Source organism: Salvelinus sp. IW2-2015, linkage group LG10, assembly GCF_002910315.2.
Source record: "Salvelinus sp. IW2-2015 linkage group LG10, ASM291031v2, whole genome shotgun sequence".
Lineage (NCBI taxonomy): Eukaryota > Metazoa > Chordata > Actinopteri > Salmoniformes > Salmonidae > Salvelinus > Salvelinus sp. IW2-2015.
In genome coordinates, this window is record NC_036850.1 from 1,592,659 (window position 1) to 1,609,384 (window position 16,726).

At 42.4% G+C, this 16,726-nt stretch overlaps 1 protein-coding gene across 1 annotated transcript in view; it reads left to right on the top strand.

Moving 5' to 3' along the window:
- The window catches only part of kif6 (kinesin family member 6), a 177,414-nt gene that overhangs the window by 110,944 nt on the left and 49,744 nt on the right, over positions 1-16,726 (top strand). The window contains exons 14-15 of the mRNA XM_023995100.2: positions 2,605-2,707; positions 10,949-11,004. Of these exons, the coding sequence (XP_023850868.1) occupies positions 2,605-2,707; positions 10,949-11,004 (159 nt within the window). The remainder of the gene's footprint in view (positions 1-2,604; positions 2,708-10,948; positions 11,005-16,726) is intronic.

Sequence of the window (16,726 nt, forward strand, 5' to 3'; positions counted from 1 at the left end):
ACGAACAGTTTTTTAGTTCTGCTAGATTCTAATTCTCAGAGTAAAAACTCAATGGACACTATGAAAGCTCAAACCAAGTTTATTCTTCCCAGAGGGTCAATACAGCTGCATTAGACAAAGACATGTTTAGAATAGTTGTGGTATATGTACCCCACTTTGGGTGGAGTCTCCTCCTTCTCGCTAAACATTGTATCTTTATTGCTAGGTAGGGAACTAAGTGATACGGGCAATACACTTTTCTTTCTCCCTTAACGTGACCTGATCTGACCTCTACCCCCTTCATCACTAATCCATGGCTCTCTCCCCTTACCAATGCCTGCTACATGTGATTGTTTCCCCTACTCTCAGTACATTCCAAGCTTAATTGGACCCACCACAATCCTACCTCCTACAGATAACCATTAACTTCTGGTGTAGCCCCTCGGCTATGGCGCCCCTCAGGTCTCTATTACAACTATTGATTAATAACATTTAAAGTTCAGAAATCCAAACCTATCAGCTTCTACAACTACTGGGCTGCCCCCAGGTGGTGAAGGTAGGAAACAACACCTCCACTTCGCTGATCCTCCTTACAGGGGTCCCACAAGGATGCGTGCTTAGCCCCCTCCTGTACTCCCTGTTCACCCATGACTGCATGGCCAGGCACGCCTCCAATTCAATCATCAAGTTAGCAGACGACACAACAGTAGTAGGTCTGATTACCAACAATGACGAGACAGCCTACAGGGAGGAGGTGAGGGCGGAAGCACAGCCTATCCAGCCATGAGGCACAGTGCACTTGGAAGGATAGATGTGCCTTTTATGCCTGTGAATCTCGAACTTAGAAACATAAAACAACAATAGGTTTCCCCCCATTTCGTTGAATTGTATTAAAAGCCTATCCTTCCCTTAATCAATATCCTGGTCATTAACCAAAAGTAAACTATGAATAAAAGGGTTTTAAATGGTCTACTGAGAATGCTTTGAAATATTTGAGGCTTTTGCCCTAATGCTTTTTCATTATTCACAAATCTACCATTTCGCTTGTTCGAGTAGGCTATCTGCCCCTTGTAGGCTTTCCGCCCCTCGTCAGATGACCAAAGAGACACACCTCCAAAGTAAAAAGCCATATATTTCCCCCCCCCCCCTCGATAGCTGAGCTGACTACACTGACTGTGCTAGTGGCCTGCACCCTATCTCATTGTGGAGCTAGTGGAGTTAGAGCCCTGTCTATGTTCGTAGATAAGATGAGAGCACCCCTCCAGCTAGGATGGAGTCTGTCACTCCTCAACAGGCCAGGCTTGATCCTGTTTGTGGGTGAGTCCCAGAAAGAGGGCCATTTATCTACAAATTATATATTTTGGGAGGGGCAGAAAACAGTTTTCAACCAGCGATTGAGTTGTTAGACTGCTGTAGAGCTCATCACTCCCCCTAACTGGGAGGGGACCAGAGACAATTACTAGATTTTTTATTTATATTTTATTTTACCTTTATTTAACCAGGTAGGCTAGTTGAGAACAAGTTCTCATTTACAACTGCGACCTGGCCAAGATAAAGCATAGCAGTGTGAACGGACAACAACACAGAGTTACACATAGAGTAAACAATAAACAAGTCAATAACTCAGTAGGGGGAAAAAATGAGTCTATATACATTGTGTGCAAAAGGCATGAGGAGGTAGGCAATAAATAGGCCATAGGAGCGAATAATTACAATTTAGCAGATTAACACTGGAGTGATAAATCATCAGATGATCATGTGCAAGTAGAGATACTGGTGTGCAAAAGAGCAGAANTATTTTATTTTACCTTTATTTAACCAGGTAGGCTAGTTGAGAACAAGTTCTCATTTACAACTGCGACCTGGCCAAGATAAAGCATAGCAGTGTGAACGGACAACAACACAGAGTTACACATAGAGTAAACAATAAACAAGTCAATAACTCAGTAGGGGGAAAAAATGAGTCTATATACATTGTGTGCAAAAGGCATGAGGAGGTAGGCAATAAATAGGCCATAGGAGCGAATAATTACAATTTAGCAGATTAACACTGGAGTGATAAATCATCAGATGATCATGTGCAAGTAGAGATACTGGTGTGCAAAAGAGCAGAAAAGTATACTGTATAGATACTGTATAGTCTACATTATGTTTATTTGTATTTGTCAAACGGGCAGCCTAGCGTTCAATGATCATGTCACCAGAATAAGACCCTTGGTATTTTTGGGAAAAGAACATCAAGCTCATTTCGCCGCCCTGTGAAATTTATCATCATTTATTGAATCTCTAGCCTAATAAACTACATGCGTGACCTCAACTTTACTTCGATATGATTGTTATTATATCAATATTTGCGCATAAAAGCATTTCCACCAACATTTCAAGCATTAATGAATTTTACAGACACAAAAAGATTCCACTAACCGTATTTTGTTTTGTCGACATTTAGTTCACCGACAAATGTTCTGTTTCCATCAAGCCTGTCGTGAATTTTTTTATCCGAAATATACTTTACTCACATAGGAAGATTGGATGGAAACCTGGTTAGTGACTATGACTGCCATGTGGGTATACGGTATAAAAAAATGGGCATTCATGATTCTTTCTCCCTCCATTCTTCTTCAGCGTCCAAGCTGTCGATGGGCAAGCAGGAGGCTTTTGAGATCTTCAGGAGAGACCATGAAGACCGGCTGACCATCGAGGACAACAAGGCCCTGCTCAAACAGAGGTCAGAGGGCAAGGGGAGGCCTTGTTGGGAACTTCAAATTCAGTTTACCAGCCTATCCTAGTTTTTAATCTGAWAGTTTGCTACGGTCGATAAACCGTGAAAATAGATTGATTGCACTTGAACAGACTTTGAACTTGTCCTATGTGCATAGAAATTGATAGTAACTTGATRGATCCTCTTGTGAACTGAGTTGTACCTCTGTGAAACGTGTGAAATATTTTGAGTGTACCAGGATAACAGTAACCAAACTAATTTGCAGAATGTTGCTGGGTAGCGGGCTCAAGGACAGTTTAGATCTGTACAGCAATGTTTTGCTGTCTGTCCACTCTGTTTGGAGACATTGTGGGTCAGGATACACTCCCCTCCYTATGTATTTTGACAGTGAAGCTAACATTTTTATTTTAGCTCTTTACTTCAGCATTTTATATTTGAGATGTATCAAATTAGTCGATAGTACAGAATGTCACCTTTTATTTAAGGGTATTTTCATACAAATCTGTTTAACGATTTAGAAATTAAAGCACTTTATGGATCTAGCCCCCCATTTGAAAAGTTCGAAGTGTTTGGACAAATTCACTTATAGTGTATCAAAGTAGTCAAAAGTGAGGTATTTTGTCCCATAGTTCTTGCAAGCAATGACTACATCAAGCTTGTGACTCTACAACCATGTTGGATGCATTTGTGCTTTTGTTTTGGTTGTTGGTTTGGGATTATGTTTTGCCATGGCATCTCATTCATTATTATTCATGATTCATCCCAGGATATTCGAGAATACCGGCACTGAACACAGGGGATACACAATAAGTGAAATCTCACCCTTAAGTACTTTCATACCCCGCTGACCTCTGTAATCTGAATATTAGCAATGCTAACAATTACATTGTAAATCTCATAGCAATGCAAGCTAAATGCTAATGAGCACTTACGGAAATGTTACAGTGGGGAGAACAAGTATTTGATACACTGCCGATTTTGCAGGTTTTCCTACTTACAAAGCATGTAGAGGTCTGTATTTTTTTATCATAGGTACACTTCAACTGTGAGAGACGGAATCTAAAAAACAAAATCCAGAAATCACATTGGATGATTTTTAAGTAATTAATTTGCATTTTATTGCATGACATAAGTATTTGATACATCAGAAAAGCAGAACTTAATATTTGGTACAGAAACCTTTGTTTGCAATTACAGAGATCATACGTTTCCTGTAGTTCTTGACCGGTTTGCACACACTGCAGCAGGGATTTTGGCCCACTCCTCCATACAGACCTTCTCCAGATCCTTCAGGTTTCGGGGCTGTCGCTGGGCAATACGGACTTTCAGCTCCCTCCAAAGATTTTCTATTGGGTTCAGGTCTGGAGACTGGTAGGCCACTCCAGGACCTTGAGATGCTTCTTACGGAGCACTCCTTAGTTGCCCTGGCTGTGTGTTTCGGGTCGTTGTCATGCTGGAAGACCCAGCCAGCACCCATCTTCAATGCTCTTACTGAGGGAAGGAGGTTGTTGGCCAAGATCTCGCGATACATGGCCCCATCCATCCTCCCCTCAATACGGTGCAGTCGTCCTGTCCCCTTTGCAGAAAAGCATCCCCAAAGATGATGTTTCCACCTCCATGCTTCACGGTTGGGATGGTGTTCTTGTGGTTGTACTCATCCTTCTTTCTTCCTCCAAACACGGCGAGTGGAGTTTAGACCAAAAAGCTCTATTTTTGTCTCATCAGACCACATGACCTTCTCCCATTCTCCCTCTGGATCATCCAGATGGTCATTGGCAAACTTCAGACGGGCCTGGACAATGCGCTGCCTTGAGCAGGGGACCTTGCGTGGCGCTGCAGGATTTAATCCATGACGGCGTAATGTGTTACTAATGGTTTTCTTTGAGACTGTGGTCCCAGCTCTCTTCAGGTCATTGACCAGGTCCTGCCATGTTCTGGGCTGATCCCTCACCTTCCTCATGATCATTGATGCCACACGGGTGAGATCTTGCATGGAGCCCCAGACCGAGGATGATTGACCGTCATCTTGAACTTCTTCCATTTTCTAATAATTGCGCCAACAGTTGTTGCCTTCTACCAAGCTGCTTGCCTATTGTCCTGTAGCCCATCCAGCCTTGTGCAGGTCTACAATTTTACCCTGATGTCCTTACACAGCTCTCTGTTCTTGGCCATTGTGGAGAGGTTGGAGTCTGTTTGATTGAGTGTGTGGACAGGTGTCTTTTATACAGGTAACGAGTTCAAACAGGTGCAGTTAATACAGGCAATGAGTGGAGAACAGGAGGGCTTCTTAAAGAAAACTAACAGGTCTGTGAGAGACGGAATTCTTACTGGTTGGTAGGGTTGTCAGGACCCGGTGAGAGAAACAGTCACTAATAGTCGGCAGAACCCAGAAGATGAGGCAGACTCAGCAGTACTAGAAATGGTGGTTTAATAAAAGGACAAGATCTTCAGGCAAGAATATAAATCCACCACGTCCAAAAATAAAGCCAAGAGGCACAAAATGGATATCCTCCAAAATACAAAGAAACTCCACAAAGTGGTAAAAAAGCAGGGAAAAACAAACCTCAAAGAGACTACTCAAAAATACACAAGCACTACCAGAGAACCTCTGGAAAATCCAATAAGAGAAATATGTTCACAACAGGCTGGGGCTGGGTGCTAACATACAAACACTGAGCAAAGAACTGAGGAACACACAGGGTTTAAATACTAACAAGGGAACGACACACAGGTTGCAAACAATAATTAGAGGACACGACAAACAAAAAGGTACAAAAAAGGTGCAATGGGGACATCTAGTGACCAAAACCTGAACAGTCCTGGCAAAACCTGACAGGTAGGTGTATCAAATACTTATGTCATGCATAAAATGCAAATGAACTACTTAAAAATCATACAATGTGATTTCTGGATTTTTTTAATTTTTTAGATTCCTTCTCTCACAGTTGAAGTGTACCTATGATAAAAATTACAGACCTCTACATGCTTTGTAAGTAGGAAAACCTGCAAAATCGTCAGTGTATCAAATACTTGTTCTCCCACTGTATATGATATCTAGCTGCAAAAATGTAGATGTGAATTCCATATTGTAACTAGATCACCACACGTGTGCTTGACAACTTTGGAGTGACTTACAAGGCTCTCGTTGTTGTGTGCTTGTAAAAAAACATGTGGCTAGGACTACCGGTAGAGCTTCATATTGTAAATAATGTGACGGGTGAAATGAAGAACGCTATCTGCTTTATCTCCTAAGTGTTGCAAATTTCACTGCAGGTATTTACTTAAAAGTAGTTACAATTATTAAAATGTAATAAAAACTGTATTGGTATTAACGGTATTGAAAAACCCTCCGGTGGCTATTTAAAATATTCCGGTATACGGTATATACGGTATACTGTCCAAGCCTGCATCAGGATTAATTTAGACGAGTTCAGAATATCTTATCTACTCACTTAGAAAGAAAATGACTCCAGTCTCATTCACATTCAAATCAAAAATCGAATCAAATTTATTAGTCACATGCTCCGAATACACCACCTTACTGGAAGTGGTTACTTACAAGCCCCTAACCACAATGCCGTTTAAAAAATGTAAATAGGATAAGAAATAAAAGGAACAAGTATTAAAGAGCAGCAGTAATAACATACAGTGGGGAGAACAAGTATTTGATACACTGCCGATTTTGCAGGTTTTCCTACTTACAAAGCATGTAGAGGTCTGTAATTTTTATCATAGGTACACTTCAACTGTGAGAGACGGAATCTAAAACAAAAATCCAGAAAATCACATTGTATGATTTTTAAGTAATTAATTAGCATTTTATTGCATCAAGGAACTTGAAGCTCTCAACTTGCTCCACTACAGCCCCATCGATGAGAATGAGGGCATGCTCGTCCTCTTTTCCTGTAGTCCACAATCATCTCCTTTGTCTTGATCACGTTGAGGGAGAGGTTGTTCTCCTGGTCCACACGGCAGGTCTCTGACCTCCTCCCTATAGGCTGTCTCATCGTTGTCGGTGATCAGGCCTACCACTGTTGTGTCATCGGCAAACTTTATGATTTTTGTTGGAGTTGTGCCTAAGCGTTGCAGTCATGAGTGAACAGGGAGTACAGGAGGGGACAGAGCACTCACCCCTGAGGGGCCCTGTGTTGAGAGTCAGTGTGGCGGAGTGTGTTGTTACCTACCCTTACCCCTGGGGGTGGCCCGTCAGGAAGTCCAGGATCCAGTTGCAGAGGAGGTGTTTAGTCCAGCTTATTGATGAGCTTTGAGGGCACTATGGTGTTTGAATGCTGAGCTGTAGTCAATGAATACCATTATCACGTATGTGTTCCTTTGTCCAGGTGTGAAAGGGAAGTATGGAGTGCAATAGACATTGCATCTTCTGTGGATCTGATGGTGCAGTAATGCAAATTGGAAGTGGGTCTCGGGTTACTGAGATAATGGTGTGTATGTGAGCCATGACCAGCCTTTCAAAGCACTTCATGGCTACAGACGTGAGTGCTACTGGTCGGTAGTCGTTTAGGCAGGTTACCTTAGTGTTCTTGGGAACAGGCACTATGGTGGGCTGCTTAAAACATGTTGGTATTACAGACTCGGACAGGGAGAGGTTGAAAATGTCAGTGATGACAATTGCCAGTTGGTCAGCGCATGCTCGCAGTACACGTCCTGGTAATTCGTCTGGCCCTGCGGTATTGTGAATGTWGACCTGTTTAAAGGTCTTACTCACATCGGCTGCGGAGAGCGTGATCACACAGTCTTCCAGAACAGCTGGTGCTCTCATGCACGTTTCAGTGTTATTTTCCTCGAAGRGAGCATAGAAGTAGTTTAGCTTGTTTGGTAGGCTTGTGTCACTGGGCAGCTCTCGGCTGTGCTTCCCTTTGTAGTCTGTAATGGTTTGTAAGCCCTGCCACATCCGACGAGTGTCCGAGCCGGTGTAGTATGATTCGATCTTAGTCCTGTATTGATGCTTTGCGTGTTTGATTGCATAGCAGGATTTCTTATAAGTGTCCGGGGTTAGAGCCCTGCTCCTTGAAAGTGGCAGCTCTAGCCTTCAGCTCAATGCAGATGTTTTCAGCCTCTGACTGTGGTTGTATGTAAACAGTTATGAAAATAACGATGAAAACTCTCTAGGTAGGTATCGTGGTCAGTTTATCATGAGGTACTCTACCTAAGGCGAGCAATAGCTCGAGACTTCCTTAGATATCGTGCACAAGCTGTTATTTACAAAAACACATAGTCCGCCGCCCCTTGTCTTACCAGATGCCGCTGTTCTCTCCTTCCTGTTCAGCATATAACCAGCCAGCTGTATGTTGATAGTGTTGTCGTTCAGCCACGTCTCCGTGAAGCATAAGATATTACAATTTTGAATGTCCCGTTGGTAGTTTAATCTTTCGCATAGGTCATCTATTTTATTGTCCAAAGYTTGCAKGTTTACTAGCAYAATGYWGGGAAGTGGGGGTTTATTAGATCGCCTTTGAATTGTCAGAGGCCACCGGACCTTCGGCCCCTCTTTCTCTGCCCCCTCTTCATGCAAATCACGGGGAACTGGGCCTATTCCCGAGGAAGCAGTATATCGTTCGTGTCGGCCTCGTCAGACTCGTTAAAGGAAAAAAAGAATAATGCCAGTCCGTGGTGAGTAATCGCAGTCCTGATGTTCAGAATTCTTTTTCAGTCCTAAGAGACAGTAGCGGCAACATTATGTACAAAATAAGTAAGGAAATAAGTTACAAACAACGCAAATAAACAAACAAAAAAACACAATCGMTTGGGGGCACCTAAAACGTCTGCCTTCTTCTCCGGCGCCATCTTGTAAAATAGCCTGTCTTGTGAAGTAGCCAGTTGTCTGAAGTCCATGGCTTCTGGTTGATGGCACGTAAAACGTCTGCCTTCTTCTCCTGCACCATCTTGTGAAGTAGCCTATTGCCTGTGATCCATGGCTTCTGGTTGGGGTATGTACGTATGGTCACTCTGGGGATGATGTCATCGATGCACTTATTGATGAAGCCAATGACTGATGTGGTGTACTCCTCAATGCCATCGGAAGAATCCCAGAACATATTCCAGTCTGTGCTAGCAAAACAGTCCTGTAGCTTAGCATCTGCTTAATCCTACCACTMTTTTATTGACCGAGTCACTGGTGCTTCCTGCTCTAATTTTTGCATGTAAGCAGGAATCAGGAGGATATAATTATGGTCAGATTTGCTAACTGGAGGGCGAGGGAGGGTGAGGGAGAGCTTTTTACGTGTCTCTGTGTGTGTAGTAAAGGTGGTCTAGAGTTTTTTTTCGCTCTGGTTGCACATTTAACATGCTGACAGAAATTTGGTAAAACGGATTTAAGTTTCCCTGCATTGAAGTCCCCGGCCACTCTGGATGAACCTCTTTGCTTATGSCGCAATACAGCTCATTGAGTGAGGTCTTAGTGACAGCWTTGGTCTGTGGTGGTATGTAGACGGCTATGAAAAATACAGATGAAAACTCTCTAGGTAGATAGTGTGGTCTACCGCTTATCATGAGACACTCTACCTCAGTCGAGCAAAACCTRGAGACTTCCTTAGATATCGTGCACCAGCTGCTGTTTACAAATATGCATAGTCCGCCACCCCTTGTCTTACCAGACGCCGCTGTTCTATCCTGCCGACACAGTGTAAAACCAGCCAGCTGTATGTTGATAATGTTGTTGTTCAGCCACAACTCTGTGAAACATAAGATATTACAGTTTTTAATGTCCCGTTGGTTGTTTAATCTTCCTCGTAGGTCGTCAATTTTATTTTCCAATGATTGCACGTTAGCTAGTAGAACGGAAGGCAGTTGGGGTTTATTCGATCACCTCTGAATTCTCAGAAGGCAGCCCGACCTCCGCCCTCTTTTTCTCCGTCTTCTCTTCTGTTCCTGGGAAAGCAGTATGTCCTTCACGTCGGGCTCATCGGACTCGTGAAAGGAAAAAGAAGCTTCTGCCAGTTCGTGTTGAGTAATCGCTGTTCTGATGTCCAGAAGTTATTGTCGATCACAAGAGACGGTAYCAGCAGCATTATGTACAAAATAAGTTAATTTGACTACTTTGATACACTATAAGTGAATTTGTCCAAATACTTATGACTTCTTAACATGAGGGGGACTAGATACAGTACATGAAGTGCTTTCATTTCTAAACAGTAAAACTGTCACGCCCTGACCTTAGAGAGCTGTTTTATTTCTCTATTTAGTTAGGTCAGGGTGTGATGTGGGGTGGGCATTCTATGTTTTGTATTTCTTTGTGGTTGGACGAGTGTGGTTCCCAATCAGAGGCAGCTGTCTATCGTTGTCTCTGATTGGGAATCATACTTAGGTAGCCTGTTTTCCCACCTATGTTGTGGGATCTTGTTTTGTGTTAGCTCTGTGAAGCCTGCAGTACGTGACGTTCGTTATTCTTTTTGTTGTTGTTTTTGTTTGGTGTTCTGAGTAATTAAAGAATCATGAACACGCTGCACCTTGGTCCACTTCTTCAGACGAGCGTCACAAAAACAGATAAAGTATGAAAATACATAATATAGGGGACATTCAAATTAATCATTTGCTCTGAAATGAAACATTTGATCTCAAATCCAAAATTCTGCATAGAGACAAATGTAAATGTTTTGCTTCACTGTCTAAATACAGGGGGAGTGTACATGAGTTCACTCATCTTGATGATAGACAAGGACACTGAATAGTAGGCCCATACCACTCCAACGGCATATCTTTTRGTTTTTCATTTTCTCTCCTCGCCGATCCCCCTATTTTCGGTACAGACATGAATTYAAGGGGAGCGGGGCCCTGTTAAATGTGATGGTAATGGCTTTCTGTGTCAATCCCTTCACAAGCACATTCTCTCACATATAATCACACTCACAGACACACACGTTTGTTTTACTGTCCTTGTGGGGACCAAACAATTGATTACCATTCAAAATCCTTTTTTCCCTAATGCCTAACACTAAGCCTAACTCTTAACCTAACCCTAACCTTAACCCCAAACCTAACCTTAACCCGGAAACCCCAACTCCTAAGCCCTAACCCTAATTGTAACCCTAACCCTAATTGTAACCCTAACCCTAAACCTAAAATATACTTTTTCCTTATAGGGACCGGCGAAATGTCCCTACTTTGTTTTACTATCCTTATGAGGACTTCTCATGAACTATCCCTTTAACCTGACATGGCTCATGTACAGAGAGAGAAACAGGGTTTTGCAGGAGATTTTTGCCTACTGATATCTGTGTTTCTGTGTAGGTTTGCTGAGGCTAAAGCATATGGGGAGGAGGTGAACGAAGCCAGAAACGGAGTCAGTAAGTCACATASGAGCACCATATACTAGCACAACKWRAWAGGCACTCATMACMWWKWWYWWRWWMWWKGTKATGACTCACCGCATACAAATTCGATGTATACGTACYCTATATATACAAAAGTATGGACACCCCTTCAAATGAGAGGATTCGSRTATTTCAGCCACACCCGTTGCTGACAGGTATATAAAATCGAGCACACTGCCATGCAATCGCCATAGACAAACATTGGCAGTAAAATGGCCTTACTGGAGAGCTCAGTGACTTTCAACGTGGCACCGTCACAGGATGCKACCTTTTCAACAAGTCAGTTCGTCAAATTTCTGCRCTGCTACAGCTGCTCCGGTCAACTGTAAGTGCTGTTATTGTGAAGTGGAAACGTCTAGGAGCAACAACAGCTCGGCCACGAAGTGGTAGGCAACACAAGCTCAGAAAATGGGAATGCCGAGTGCTGAAGCGTGTAAAAATCGTCTGTCCTRGGTTGCAACACTCACTACTGAGTTCCAAACTGCCTCAGGAAGCAACGTCAGCACAAGAACTGTTCATCAGGAGCTTCATTAAATGGGTTTCCATGGCCGAGCAGCCGCACACGAGACTAAGATCACCATGTGCAAATGCCAAGCATCGGCTGGAGTGGTATAAAGCTGGCCTCCATTAAACTCTGGAACAGTGGAAARGCGTTCTCTGGAGTGATGAATCACGTTTCACCATCTGGCAGTCCGACGGACGAATCTGGGTTTGGCGGATGCTAGGAGAACGCTACCTGCCCCAATGCATAGTGCCAACTGTAAAGTTTGGTAGAGGAGGAGTAATGATCTGGGGCTGTTTTTCATAGTTCGGGCTAGACCCGTTAGTTCCAGTGAAGGGACATCTTAWCGCAACACCGTACAATGACATTCTAYACCAGTGGTTCCCAAACTTTTCATAGTCCCGTACCCCTTAAAACATTCAACCTCCAGCTGCGTACCCCGTCTAGCACCAGGGTCAGTGCACTCTCAAATGTTGTTTTATGCCATCATCGTACGCCTGCCACACACACACTATACATTTATTAAACATAAGAATGAGTGAGTTTCTCACAACCCGGCTCGTGGGAAGTGACAAAGAGCTCTTATAGGACCAGGGCACAAATAAAAATATAATAATAATCAATCATTTTGCTCTTTATTTAGCCATCTTACATATAAAACTTTGTTTTTTCATTGAAAATTGTGAATAACTCACTACAGGTTAATGAGAAGGGTGTGCTTGAAAGTATGCATATAACTCTGCAATGTTGGGCTGTATAGGAGAGAGTCTCAGTCTTTTTCCACACACAGTCTGTACCTGTATTTGAGTTTATTTTATTTTTACAGGGACAGTGCACATAAATCAAAGTTTCAGTAAAAGTGCCGGTTTTAGCCAGCTGGCTACTTTTCAACTGCAGTCCCTGGGCAGGTTATTAAAAACAATTACAATATAGACATTCATTGAGCAGGGAGCACACACAGAGCAACATAGGACAAGCAAGACATAGCATACAGACAGAGCAACATAGAACAAAAAGCAGACAACATAGAACAAAAAGCAGACAACATAAGACAAAATCCATAAAAGCAACAAAGTGTTTCCATACCTCACAAGCTACAGACAACAGACAACATGGAAAGCGGCAATACACAGCTAGGGATTATGTTCACAAATCTGYTTGACCTTTAGCCATGTCTTCATGWWTTTTGWGAAAGTGTGATAMGTGGTGCAGTTATGTGTGTRTGATGGCAGTGTATTCCAGACATGGGAAGCTCTCACAGAGAAAGCGGATTTACTAAAGGTGCTTTTSCTTAAGGGAACTATACAGTCACCTCTCATGGCAGACCTTGTGGATTTGCTGCCATATGTTTGGGTTTTCTGTTTAACAAAAATACTGAGTGGAGGGGGAGCCAGGCCATTTAGGATCTTGAATACAAGACATGCGTCGGTGTATTTTACAAGATTTTCCCAACTCAGGAGCTCATGCTTTCTGAGGATGTAACAGTGATGATGGCTATTGGGCTTCCTATCAAGCACTTTGAGAGTCTGTTTGTAGACAGACTGAATAGGTTTTAATGTTTTACAGCAAGCTTGTGCCCAACTAGTCAAGCAGTATGTTAAGTGGGGGAGTTATCATAGATTTGAAGTACAGTTTTGCCTTCTCTGTAGTCAAACAATTTCGTATAAATCGGAAATTAGCTAGGTTGAATTTGGTCATTTGAATTACCTTTTTCACATGCTTTTTAAAAGAGAGGTTGGAATAAAGTATGATGCCAATGATGGGGCCAATGAGTGACTCTTTGTAGTTTTTAAGAAAGGTGGAGTCCAGCCCAAACATATCTTTGGCTTTAGAGTTCTTTAGTGAGCTAATCACCTTGATCACCTTTGACTCAGAAACCTCCCTTATGATGAAGACAGGTTGAGCGTCATTCACTAGCACTGAGCCCAAGAAACCAGTGGAGGYGTTCTGTGTCAGTACCCTGACAGAGTCAATAAAGTAGGAATTGAAGGCTATTGCTATTTCGACTGCATCCTGTGTTAGATTGTTATTCACCATGATTTCTAGTCTTTTTGCAGTGTTACTATGGTCTTTCCCTGTTAATTTTTTTAGATTCTCCCAGATCAATTTAGAATTTCCCTTTGCTTCACCAATTATGTTAATAAAAAAGTTTGCCTTGGCCTGTCTGATTTCTGTCATCACCTTATTTCTCAACATGGTAAACCTATGTCTGTCATGCTCTAATTTGGATTTTAGGGCTGTTTTTAGACCATAATCTTGTTCTTTCATCAATTTCCAGATTTATCCATTGAGCCAAGGAAGAGTGCTCTTTTGGCCAGGTTTGGATTTGATTTTCTTTAGGAAATKATTTATTGTAGTCTGGATTGTGGATAGAAAAACCTGACTGTCAGCTTCCACGTCTGTATAGGACAAGAGATCATTCCAGTAAATTCCCTTAATTGCGTTTTCAAAATAGTTTAATTCACTCTTAGGTATTCTTAGTTGGTCCGGCTTTCTAACAGTAGAGAGGTTAAACCTACTCGTAGACAGCTTTCTGGCTAAAGTGTCAGATTATGATCAGATAGCCCAGTAACCATATTGAATGATTTAGTCACTCTCTCTGGTTTATTACTGAACACCAAATCAATCTGTGTTTTAGAGCAACAAGTCACCCTGGTTGGCCCTTTAACTAGCTCTGTAAGGTCAAAGGTATTAGTGATCCGTTTGAGGGTTTTCCTACAAGACTTGTCTTCATAATTAATATTAAAATCTCCCATTTACCTCTTTCCCAAAATCACATTCCCTAAGCATGTTATTAAACTGATCAAAAAACACACTTTTGGTGGAAGGTGGTCTATACATTCCAATAAGGGTAAAAGACATTTGGGGAGACAGTGTAACGTTCAGGCCAATACATTCTAGTTCATTATCACATGACCACTCAATTTGTTTACATCGGATATGTTCTTTAATGTAAATCATCACACCCCCTCCTCTTCCTTCAATCCTGTCTCTCCTGAAACCATTGTAGCCAGGRACAATCAAAGCAGCATATGGAGAGTTTTTATTTWATTTAGTTTTCATGCTAATGAGGGCCGAGAATCCTCTCTCACATAGGTACATGGTTGCAAGGGGCATCAGTGTCTTAACAGCGCGATTTGCCAAGGCAGGATATTTTGGCCAAATCTGGCAATGGCTTCTGATTAAATTCAATTTTCGCAGAACTGCTTGTTGCAATTTCGATGAMMTTCTCTTGTTCAGATATCGGTAAGTAGACTGGAGGCGGCAGGGCATGAAAGGGATAACGAATCCAGTTGTTTGTGTCAACCATTTCGGGAAAGTAGCTGCGTAATTGTGCACCTAACTCACTCAGGTGCTTCACTATATCACATTTGACATTGTCCGTAAGCTTGAGTTCATTTGCACACAAAAAAATCATACAATGATGGAAAGACCTGTGTGTTGTCCTTGTTAATGCAGACAGAGGAGAGCTCCAACTCCAAATAGCTTCAATTTTGTCCTGCACATTGAATATAGTTGCGGAGAGTCCCTGTAATCCTAGATTCAGATCATTCAGGCAAGAAAAAACATCACCCAGACAGGCCAGTGACTTGTCATCATGCAAGTGGTCAGACAAGTGAAAATTATAGTCAGTAAAGAAAACTTTAAGCTTGTCTCTCAATTTAAAAAAACGTGTCTATACTTTGCCCCTTGATAACCAGCGCACTTGTGAATGTTGTAAAAGCGTTACATGGTCGCTGCCCATATTATTGCATAGTGCAGAAAATACTGTACACGAGTTCAGGGGCCTTGCTTTAACAAATTTAACCATTTTCACTGTAGTGTCCAAAACATCTTTCAAGCTGTCAGGCATGCCTTTGGCAGCAATAGCCTCTCGGTGGATGCTGCAGTGTACCCAAGTGGCGTCGTTAGCAACTGCTTGCATGTGCGTTACTTCTCCACTATGTCTCCCTGTCATGSCTTTTGTTCCCTCAGTATAGACACCAACACATCTTTACCACCAAAGTCCATTRGATGTCACAAAGCAGTCCGGTACTTTAATAATATCCTCTCCAGTTGTCCTGGTTTCCTGTGGTTTGCAGAAGAGGATGTTTTCCTTAACTGACCTCCCATAAACGTAACGGACATATACCAGGAGCTGTGCCAGGCCTGCCACGTCTGTCTGATTCATCAGCAGCTAATGCATAGAATTCACTGGTTGTATGCGAAAGAGTGCCATGTCACTGATGCAATCATGGAAACAGTGTTGTTTGATGAAGGCGTGTTTGTAGTTGTTTTTTGCGGGCCTTTTCCCCCAGATTGGTACCAGCCAATATCGCAGGCAGAGCAAGGCAAGAATTGAGTCCCCCACAATAGTACTGGGGCTTGCCTTGTCCTTAGCTACTCGTGAGCTCACCATATAAGACGACTTCTACGCCCTTATTATTAATGTTTCTGTTGCTTTATACATGTCCTGCTAAGTCTTTCGAAAGTCACTTAATTCTCACTCAAAAAACTCACGGGCTATATTTTTTAATTGGCATGTTTGTTCTAAATTCGCCGCAAAGGAGTGAAGGTCTTTCATCGAGTTGGAGATAGTACTATTCTTGCTACGATATAGCAACGGGGCTGAGGAAAGGCAGTCAATCCAATTATCAGTGACCCCAGATCATGTAGTTCCCAACATATTTGCGCCTCTTCGTATGAGTCCAAAGACCCTGTCTGTTGTTTCGGTCTGCTTTCCCGCGTGTAAGGGGCAGGTAAGCTCTTGTGGCTCATCAGAATTCACTCATACTGTCAAAGATGTCATGCCTAGCGGGCCTGACAACAAATGTAGAATTACTGATGCTAGCATTGGATGTGCTCGTGGAAGCAGAACAACTTGTGACGTCGACAGGTGGAGGTGTATTCCTGCTGGTAGTAGCAGTACTACCAGTAGAGCTGGTATGTGTCTCTATGGATACGGGCCTTACTTTTTTTTAACCATTTATCCATTTTCGAGCTAACAGTATTGGCTACATACGGACCGTTAGTTACTGAGAGAGTAACGGTTAATGTGATAGGATGTTAATTATTTGACTAGGCTACCTGTATTTGACATTGTGTTGTTATTTCGGTGAACACTAGATGGTTTCATTTTATTTTTGGCAGTGAAACAAGGCTACTCAGGCGTGAAAGAAACCTCACCCAAATGTATAGCCCCGTTGGAAAATA